The sequence below is a fragment of the Copadichromis virginalis genome, linkage group LG20 (assembly GCF_057382275.1).
Source record: "Copadichromis virginalis isolate Kocher_CV1m ecotype Utaka linkage group LG20, C_Virginalis_male_GT1.1, whole genome shotgun sequence".
Lineage (NCBI taxonomy): Eukaryota > Metazoa > Chordata > Actinopteri > Cichliformes > Cichlidae > Copadichromis > Copadichromis virginalis.
In genome coordinates, this window is record NC_140637.1 from 29,412,917 (window position 1) to 29,423,197 (window position 10,281).

The window sequence follows — 10,281 nt, forward strand, 5'->3', positions numbered from 1 at the left end:
AGTGATATTGTGTGTCTCACAAGTCATGTGCACCTAACTGTAAGTACATTTCCAAATGTAGACTCTGCCCCCTAACATGTATGCAAGCATGTGGTTAATGGAAGAAAACCAAGGAAAAGCTGTGGTTACTGTAAGCGTCAGCTCATTCATTTAGACGCATTCCTTTTTAAAGGGTGAGGATTTGTTGATAGAACAAAACAAAAATCTCTCGAGTTGTGTTTTTTACAGTCACAGTATTCATTGAACGTTATATTGGTAACAGCAACAGAGGGTATGTGTAACAACGCACGGCTCATGTGTTCTCTGTTTGTAGGGGTTGTAAAATAAATTTGAACATCATGTCCAACCCAAACATTAAATCCCAACCATTTGTCTATTTACACTTGTATTACACACACACACACACACAGTAGTGAATGCTTCATTAATCTGTGCTTAAGTGAGTTTGTTAAGTAAACTGAATTCATGTACATGGACTTCTTGAGAAAAGGTAGAGCTTGTACATTTAGAGTCACTTGTTAACATTTTGCCACTTAACTTATGTCACTCTATAATGACTATATCATGTGTTGCAGTAATACACTATAACAAACCTGAGAATAATAATTTAAAAAAACACGAACACACAAGCAAACAAAAGCCTATTTTATTTATTTTATTACTTATTCAGTTTAGGGTTAAGTAAATAGTGAGCTTTGGGTTTTCAAAAGCCACCTGTAAGACCAACAATGATTTTTGACTTTAGAGTTTTCTTTGCCAGTGAAAAGAAGAAAAAATGCTAAGCGGAGGCAGTTAGCAAAGACAAAAAGCCAGACAGCACACCACTTTCTAAATCCTAATATGACTCAGTGTTAAGATAAGATAACCTTTATTAGTCCCACACGTGGGAAATTTGTTTTGTCACAGCAGGAAGTGGACAGTGCAAAAGTTATGAGGCAAAAATTAGAATACAATAAGAATAAATACAGTACACAACTGTACAGAATAGAATAAAATAAAATACTATATACAGTAGAATAAAATAAAATAAATATACAATAAGATAAAAATAGAATACAAATACAAATACTATATACAACTGAGTAAAAATACAACGATGACAGAAAGGATTATTGCACTTAGTATTATCTGTTAAGATTTTTGACTTGTGGTGATTTCATAAGCACATAAATGGATGTGTGCATTAGTTTAATTGATTTTAAACAAAAAATTAATTCCATGTAAAGAAAAATAGAAATTCTCCATTCATTGTGTTTCATAATTTATTTTTCATTGTGACAGCTTAATGCCTCAGAAATGTTAAGTAATTGGGGCTTAAGAGGTTAATATGCAAACGTGTTGCAAACAGAAAAGCAGCCACTTAAAGTCATCAAACAAACAAAAATATTTAGATAATAAACAGTGTTGCATATTTGCTTCAATGATCCACAGCTTTGCGTCACTGAAATATTGATAGCCTTGTAATCACTGAGGTTTCCATATTGTTACATATTAACTTGTGTTCGCACGTCGTATTAGCATGCAAATAAATAAATAAATAATACATGTGTTTTTTCCTCAATGTCACTTCCACTTCAGCGGTAACCGTCAACAGAGTTGAGCAACATTATTTCAGAAAAATCCAGAAACAACAGGGGCGTCACTTCCGGTGGAATGTTCCAACGGACTTATCCTTGGACTTTAAAAGGACCCGCTGAAAAAGTGGCTGGGAAGTTGACAGGTAACCGGTTGTGTGATGACTGTGAAATTGAGGCCGTGGCAGCATTAAACTCAGGCGTTAAATTCATTTTCAAATTGATCTGCTGAAAAACAGAACAAAAATACATAACGAGGAAAAATAAGATTATAGGATCCCAGTGCGTGCGTTTCTCCATCCTTTGATTTGTATACACTAAGTAATCAGTGGAGCTCCTTCGAAGGTAAGATGTGACGCATTTTATATGAAATTTAGATGAAACAAGTACATTTTATACCAAGATTTTAGGCTCGCTGGGCTTTTGTCCAGCTGGTTGTGACGCAGTTGCACATCTTGCTCAAACATCGATGCTGGGGGTGGGGACTCAAACACCTCTACACATTTAAGATCGGTGTGTATTTTATTCTCAAGTCGTCGGGGATGTGTTTGTTCTGAAGGGTGGAGCTGTCTGACCCTGCAGAATCTGTCCGATTCTTAGGATAGAGCGCTGCGCATTAAGGTTTCCGCTGACCAGATGTGAAGGTCCTGTTAGTTAGAACGAACAGACAGAAGGATTTAAGAAAGGGATATTGCATGGCTGTCATTTGTTTAGGATCTTTGGGATGTTTATGAAGATCGTTTCTAATCTCAATTCTCAAATAGTCCCAGTAGATCTGCAATTATAAATAAGGATGTATATATCCGGAACAGTACTGTATGTGTAATAAAAATACTCTTATTTTAATTTGTCTTTCAGTTGTTGCACTTTGAGCCAGACATGATCATGGTCCACCTGACGTCCTCCTCTGGTAGGTTCCCTTTCTCACTCTCTTCTCTTAATCTGGATTACCGTACACCTCAGCATGGGTGTCAGGGATGGAAGCTGAGGTGTACTGGCATCAAATTGGGCTGGAAAACAAATATGATGATGTTTGGACAGAAGTTTTATAAACATACACAGCACGACCAACACATTTTATAGGAGAAATTTCTTCTCGTGTTACAACTTCAGTATTATTATTGTTCATTATTGTATACTGACTATAATTTGTACATATACTAATTATAATGCTTACTTTAGCACCACACCATATTCAGTTAACTGGGCATAGTTAACCTTCGTTAACAGCTGTGCATCATTTATGCATTAATTGTAAATTCATCACCATATATTTTTTACTATATGTCAACATTTCAGAACACATTCAATCTAAAAAGTATATAGTTTAAATTGTCCAGTGCATTCACTTAAGATTATCGACCTTTGTGAATCGTGAGCTCTGAGTTTTCCTTGTTTTCCATTTGGTCTTTTTAGTTGTTACCAGGAAACATAGGGTATTACATAACAAAGGTCTTCCCGTCATGCTTTGCACTCATTAGGGGCAACCCAGAAATAGAGACCTGTTTGAAATTGACAGTGCATCTCTGGCTCTGGCTTTCTCCTCTTTTTATTAGTGACCAAGAGAGTGAATTGAGTGGTTAGATTAAAACTTGCCAGTAAAATCTTTTAGCTAGTTTAAGCTGCATGCGTGGTTCTCTAATGATGCTTAGGGTGACAAAAGTTAACCAACTGGATTATATGGGAAGCTTGGCAATTCCATGATTTCCCGATTTAATGCAGAATCTTATCTGCATTAACTGTTGTGCTTTGTTTTTCCTGTAAAAAAAGATTTAGATAGTAATTTAAATACCAAATTGCAATCTAGGCTAAAGTTCTGAATGAAAAGTAAAAAAGCATGCTGTCAAGTTAAAGTGCAAGTGATTGTTGGCTTTCTGTTGTGTCTCATACGCTGTTTTCTTTCAGATGAAGAGTCTCTTGAATTCGCCTGGCTTTGGAATCACAGGAAGTTCAGGGTGAAAAACACTTGAAGGGTTAAATATATTGAAGCTTTGCAGGTCATTATCTGTGCATATTGTCTTGGACAGCACTGTGACTTGTTTTAAAAATATATATAAAAAAAAAAAAAAGCTCACAAAAGAGGAGGCAGATAGAAAATAATTTATTTATTTTTTTTAATTTGTGGGGCCAGTTTTTGTTTTTTGAGGGGGAGTTTTTGGGCTGGAGAGAAGCTGTGTCAGCAGTCATTCCACGTTGCTGACTGCAATAGTGAATGTAGTCTTAATACTGCAAGCTTGTTTTTCATAAAATGCAGTTTGTTTCCAATTGTTGAACTGCAGGGGCTTATATTATCAATATTAATAGTGTATACATTGCTTTGAAACAGTATTTGAAACATCCTTCTGTCTTATATTTTTGTTTGTATTTTCTTTGAATGCTGTCTGAGCTTTAAATTTTAAATCCTGAATAAACAGGGAATGCTAATTTAAACTTGTTTATATTTGATAAAAAAAAGTTATTTAATTTCAAAATAAATCAGCTTTTTTTTTTTTTTTACAAACTTTGACATTGTTTAATGGTTGCAGCTGAACTAAACAGTCCCAGACCTGAAAACTATAAACACTGTTAAACTTGTTCCTTATTTTAACAGACCATATTTAAAGCCCTTATAAAATGGCTTAAAGGTCTGAGTACTGACTTGCTGTATCAAGCAAAATACAGGAAAAGATAAAGAACCATGTAATTGAATTACAACAATGAGAAACGTTATGTATAAATAGTGAATTTATACAGCATTTATATACTGCTTTCCTAGTCATCCAAACTGATAGAATCTGGTTATAAACTATTAATATTGACAATATAATGAAAAAACAAACCAACTAGGAAACTAGGTGGGTTGCAGGTTAATTTTAATGACAGAGTCCCCATTAAAGCCTGGGCTGCTGTGTTATTAATATTAATGTTAATTTAAGCTGTGTGAATGCTGCTGCCATGTCCTTGTGTAAGGTCAGTTTGTTTTGACCAGAGTTAACAGGCTAATTGATCTCTTGTTTGGTATGTGTCAACGCAGTAGGTCCAACTCACTCTCACTGTAGCCAAGGCTGTATGTAGTAGTCCCCTAAGTATCCATACTTGTTCCCCACACCAGTATTTGTGTGTGTTTGATCCATGATACGAGTTCACATTTGAGTTTTAACACTTACATTCATCCTGTTCAGATTTTGTATGCTATTGACTTATTTATTTTTCAAATACTATCTTTGATCTTAGAGGTTATTGCATGTGATTTTGGACAGCGTTTTGCTACAGTTAAACATGTGTAATATGTTTGATTCATTAGTATAAATGATAATATAACAAGCAGATAATGAGGCAGTCCTTAATGTTGCATGTGGTAGGCTGCACACACCTGACTTAATGTACAGTAACAAATGCATTGTAGTGATCTGAAAAGGGATGAATGTATCGTAAGGTTGGTCTCCAGCCAATAATCATGCATCTTGGTAAGTGCCATTTCTTTTACATAAGAGGAGGGAGTAATATTTTCCTTTAAAAAACAAAATTAAAAGACCTGCATTATGATTCCCATGAAAATTCTTTTCTTTCAAGTAATAGATGGTATACTTAAGGTTTAAGATTACATTTCAGAATTGTTACATTTTTTTCTTCTTGTGCTCGAACTAAAGTTTGTCTAAATCCCAAAATATGATTAGTAAACTATACCAATTCAGACACTTGCATCAACATGCCATCTGGTGTGGTCTTCTGTCAGTAGGGCTTTAGCTTTTGTTTTTCTAAAACCTCAGCAGAGATTATTGACCTAACACAGAAAAATACTAACTGCTGTTATCGTTTGGTCTCAGGTTTCTTTCAGTGCACCAAAAAACTCTTTCTGAGCGATCGGGCCACAGAACTTCAGATCAAGGAGTTTGCACGTAAAAATGCAGCTAATGCACTGTCAGTTGCCAACATGGTCATGGGCATGGCCTCGATTCTCAGCAGCCTTAATGGGTGAGTAAATAAAGGAGTAATGGGTTTTACTTGTCAGCTGCTGGATGGGCGGAGTTTGTAAGGAGGAATCATTATGTGAATGAGTGTGGAAATGAATGATGTTGTGCATCAATAACCAAACTTTAGTCATTAAACACAACGCAATAAAATCAATCAAAATTTCACAAAACCCAGGAATAAATCAGAAAACACAACAGAAAAAATAAAAGTAGTATTTCAGAAGCTGAGCTATAATTTAGCAAACATATAAGTGTTTTCAATTATTGTTATTATTATTATTATTATTGTGGTTTTATTGTTTGTGTTTTCAAACAACAATGTTATTAACATCCTGTGTTTAGCCCATCAAGGAAAATCATAATATTTATAACAGATTACGAGCCGCTCTAGGTTTAGTTTAAAGGCACAGTTTGCTTTCCCAAAAATGGCAATTTTCTGTATATAAAAAAAGAGACTTTTCTAACATTGTCAGAACTTTTGAACTTGCAGACATTTAACCCTTTTTACTTAATTGTTCAACCTAACAATGACTGGCTTTGTTCAGGCACCATCACGCTGCGTGTTGGCTCGTTCTGATTGGCTACCTCCTGGATTTGGCAGATGGAGCAGTTGCCAGGCAACTCAATGCATGCTCTGCACTGGGTAAGTGGAGTGTTGTGGTCAATAGCACTTACCAAAGATACACTTCCACTGTGGTGTTGGCAGGGCTTGCTGCACAATCTTTTTGTCTGAGCTTTTTTAATTTGGCCACACAAAGAGATCCAGTAAAGGGAACCTTTGCAATTGAAAACTCTTCTTATGTTTCCAACAGAAGAGTCATGAATAATTTATGCAATGTTATTTGAGATTCATCAAGTTAACTTCTTTCAAGTTATTTCTGTGCTCTAGACAAGACAAGATGAATGCATATTTAAATACTTGCATATTTACGCTTTAAGGACTATATTTGTGGCTTGTTTACAAAAGAGCCCAATGCCTCATAGTAAAAGGGAAAGTATAAATAGCTTTGACATTGCTTCCAGTCTGCAAATTCCTAATTTCTGAGATCCCAAAATAGTTTTCAGTTGCATCACAATACATTGTTGGCTGCACATTGCACATTGCAGGGGGCTTTGTGTCTCAACAAGCCTTTTCTGCATGACTTTGCAGGTGGGTGTTGTTGTGCCCCCCACGTATTTTGTCAAATGAACAATAACTTTCTGATTAAGCAGCCTAATTCCACGGGATCATGGCCCAATTGTCTATTTTATCCTGTTGCTTTGGGTTCTCGGCATATCTGAAATTGCTAAAATTGTTGACCCTGGACTGTGGAATTCCACCTCGTTCATCTGTGCCGTGGCCTGAATCACCTCATCCTCATCCGCTGAAAACATGCTATGTGCTCCTGAGGGATAAAGAGATAAGGCAGTGGAGAATGTTGTTTATAGAATGCCTGCCTGTTGGGCTGACACTGACATTTCCACTTGAGAAATTTTTGCACATTCACCGCACGGCTGTCACATGACATGGCACTGGCAAAGATCAGTGCTGAAGAGACATAATACATCTACTGTGGCTTTCACGATTAATGTGCTATGCTAATAGAAGCAGTGTGACACAAGCCTTTCTAAAGCTTATTAGTACAGCTATCAGCAGCAAACATGCCAAACCTTCCTTTTTCATGTTCAGGTGCAAAGCTAGATGATTTTGCTGATTTCACGACCTTTGGGATTGCGACGTCATTGCTCCTGAGAACATCTGATCTGCTCGACAACATCCTGTGCATGTGTTACGTCCTTTCTGTCTTTGTCCGCCTCTGTTTCTTCTCCAGTGGTAAGTTTAAAAAAATGTAGTCTTATTTAACACTGTCATTTTCAATTTAGTCTTTAATTTCAATCATCACTTTGCAAAGTAAGGACATAGTTTGTGTTGTTTTTCCTCATAGGCATCCCTTTCATGTATCGTGGCCTGCCCTGTATTTACTCGTCGGCCATCTTGGCAAGTGCCTCTTTGCTGTCGGGGGGAAACATGGCATTGCTCCGAGTCATTGCAGTTGCCATGATCCTCTTCATGATCAGCCAGAACTTTTACCCTCATGACAGAGTGCTGGAGTCGCAGGCCTGGAAGAAAGTAGTCTACGCTGGAGGTAAAGTAATTTTTAAGAATCTGAAAATCTTAACCGGAACTGCCAAAACCTATAAATGTTTTTACTGTTATTTACTTATTTATTCTTAATGAGGTTTGAGCCTCTTACTGCATGTGTTTATGAATTCTAAACTTAACCACAAGGAAACATTTATTTAACTTATCCCAGTCCAAATGTAAATTTAGATCGCTTTGTGCCAAAATTTGAATTTAAATTCATTGAAGCTGCTTTTTGGAAAAAATGTCCTGGCTGTTCCACATTCAAATGTTTTTGTGCTGTGATAAAGATGGAATGCTGGCTAATCAGTCCATTCTGCAGATCAAAGCATCTAGTAAACACCTCGATATTAATAAGAAGTGTTGGGGGAAAAAAACATTATTGAAGCCCAGATAATGAGTGCAACACCTTCATTTCGTGCAGACATTCAGTTTCTTTTTTGTGTTTTTATTCTCAGGAATCATCATGTTGTTCTGCTCTTCCTTCCCTCCTGCGTGTATGTACTACCTGCTGTGGTCTGTCTCCTACATTTTGTTCCCAACATCCCTATGGAGCAGTAAAGTGTAAAAGGGATGCTGGCACGCTTAAAAACACTCCCAAACAGGTTTACCTCAGCCCGTCCAGGTGAACCAAGGCTTACAGATTACTGCTGCGTCTTACTGCTGTGGAGGATTCAAGCTAATTCATGCATCACATGCATGCACTCTGCTTAATGTTTTTATTTTGTTTTGTTTTTTTTAGATGACACCTCTGAGGGAACCTAAAATCAGTAAGAATGATTAGCAAGGCATTTTATGTTACTGGTGAGGATTAACCTTCATCCTGTCATCTATTAAACCCCCTTCTTCAGTATTAATCCAATCTTGGTCAGTATTGGGAGCACATGGCAGCAAGCACATCTACAGTATGATTCTAAATATTATTTTAAAAAATATATATATTTCCAATATTTTCTTACTTCTAACTTGTTGTGGTTTATCGCAAATGACTTAATAATATTTATTTCATAGTGTTGAGTGTAGTTAAAGAAATGGCTACTGAAATAGTAACAATTATGTAGGTATGTGCTCTAATCCATGAATCAAAAGTAATATCTCATTGAGATTCAGAATTTCATGCCCTCTCTGCATCTATACTTTAAAACAAAGTCATTTTAATTCATCCAGTAGACCCATTTTGATTGAAATTATATTTTTTAACGTTTGTTTTTTGGATTGAGATCATTACCGTTTACGGAGAGGTCTTAAATCCAGTGATAAAGGAAAATATAATTATTTAATATGATTGTAGTGTCCTTCACAATTTTGATTTGCTGTTTGAATATATGTTTTAAATAACTTACTGACCAGTACTCTTGTAAGTTAGGGGCTTTTATTTAAGCTTCAAGACTATATGATGCAATAGATTCCCTTATTTCATCAATGTGTGATTATTTTTTTATTGGGTTATTATATGCATTTGCCTCTGTTTTAAGAGGCATTATGGTTTAAATAGTAAGTAAATCCACACTGGACTGTAATGATGTGATGAATTAGTGATGTCACAACAGGTGTCTTTAGAACATCTTATGTGGCATAAGGAGTCAAGTTGAAATACTAAATCCCCAGCAGTTTTCTGCCTCATGTAGTGTGACTTTACCCTTAGAGAGGCTTCCAAACCTTTCCTGCCATCTAGTGGGTAAAATTACTGCACGTTCTGCTTCAACTTAAAGGTAAGATAATGTCAGAGTCAGTGCTGAGTTTGATCACAAGCATAGTGCAGCAGACATTAAACCCGAAGAGGCTGGTGGAGGAAATAATGTGTGTGATGATATTGGCCAGTATATATCTGATCTGAGACAAATCACTTGTTTTGTAGATCTTATTTAGTAAGAACGCATTTTTGAAATCTCTCATTGTGTTTCACAGTGGGTGTTAGTGCCTCTCTGCATTGTGAGTAACAAATGATTATGATTGTTAGGTTTTTCTCTGCATGTATTATTGTAAGGTCTACCTTACAATATAAAGGTGACTGTTGTTGTGATTTGTATAAATAAAATTGAATTGAAATGAGAAGATTATATAGTTTTGTACCAATTTGTTCAGAAGCCCGATGAAATGTGAGCACAGAGTAACAGTTGAATGTGTCTGTTTTCAGGCCTAAAGATAGCAGGGCGGGCAACAAATCATAATTTACACAAATTATGATTTGTTGCCCGCCCTTTAAAAAACCATCATCCTTGAGCTCACACTCAGAGGTGTATGAAATCACTCGCAGTTTAGGTTCAGTGATTTTAGTTACTTTAATCAGTCTTCTGTAAGCCACAGCTTTTTGGAACTTAAGTTATCCCTATTATTCTGCCTTAAAGAGCTATTTGAAGCAATGATAATCAAGTGGAGCACAATTTTACAACACAAGATCTTTGTTAAGAAATAAAAAAACAAAAACAAATGTAAGACCACCCCTCCTCCGAACGACCAGGTCCTGTGTCTCACTACAGCTGAGGTGAGGAAAACTCTACGCAGAGTCAATCCACGTAAAGCTGCTGGACCAGACAACATCCCAGGCAGAGTGCTCAGAGAATGTGCTGATCAGCTGGCAAATGTTCTCACCGACATCTTCAACATCTCTCTGAGCAGTGCCGTTGTCCCC

The 10,281-nt window shown here is 36.3% G+C and overlaps 1 protein-coding gene across 7 annotated transcripts; it reads left to right on the forward strand.

Annotated features, from left to right (window-relative positions):
- The first annotated feature begins 1,679 nt into the window (after positions 1–1,679).
- Positions 1,680–9,704, forward strand: tmem269 (transmembrane protein 269). 7 transcript variants are annotated; one of them, XM_085442842.1, is made up of 8 exons: positions 1,907–1,919; positions 2,433–2,484; positions 3,480–3,571; positions 5,381–5,528; positions 6,073–6,170; positions 7,197–7,340; positions 7,453–7,653; positions 8,108–9,704. In XM_085442842.1, the coding sequence occupies exons 4-8, from the start codon at positions 5,488–5,490 to the stop codon at positions 8,215–8,217; spliced, it is 594 nt and encodes a 197-aa protein (XP_085298968.1). In that variant the 5' UTR covers positions 1,907–1,919; positions 2,433–2,484; positions 3,480–3,571; positions 5,381–5,487; the 3' UTR covers positions 8,218–9,704. The 7 variants fall into 7 exon arrangements, with proteins under 7 accessions (XP_085298967.1, XP_085298965.1, XP_085298968.1 ...); XM_085442845.1 differs by having other exon boundaries at positions 3,480–3,529; XM_085442841.1 differs by lacking the exons at positions 1,907–1,919; positions 3,480–3,571 and adding an exon at positions 1,680–1,720.
- Positions 9,705–10,281: the final 577 nt, after the last annotated feature.

Excerpts from the sequence above, each read along its gene's own strand:
- tmem269 (XM_085442841.1), top strand. The coding sequence starts at position 2,454 with ATGATCATGGTCCACCTGACGTCCTCCTCTG. Across the intron at positions 2,485-5,380 it reads CCACCTGACGTCCTCCTCTG|GTTTCTTTCAGTGCACCAAA; the intron begins GTAGGTTCCCTT and ends GTTTGGTCTCAG. Across the intron at positions 6,171-7,196 it reads CAATGCATGCTCTGCACTGG|GTGCAAAGCTAGATGATTTT; the intron begins GTAAGTGGAGTG and ends TTTCATGTTCAG.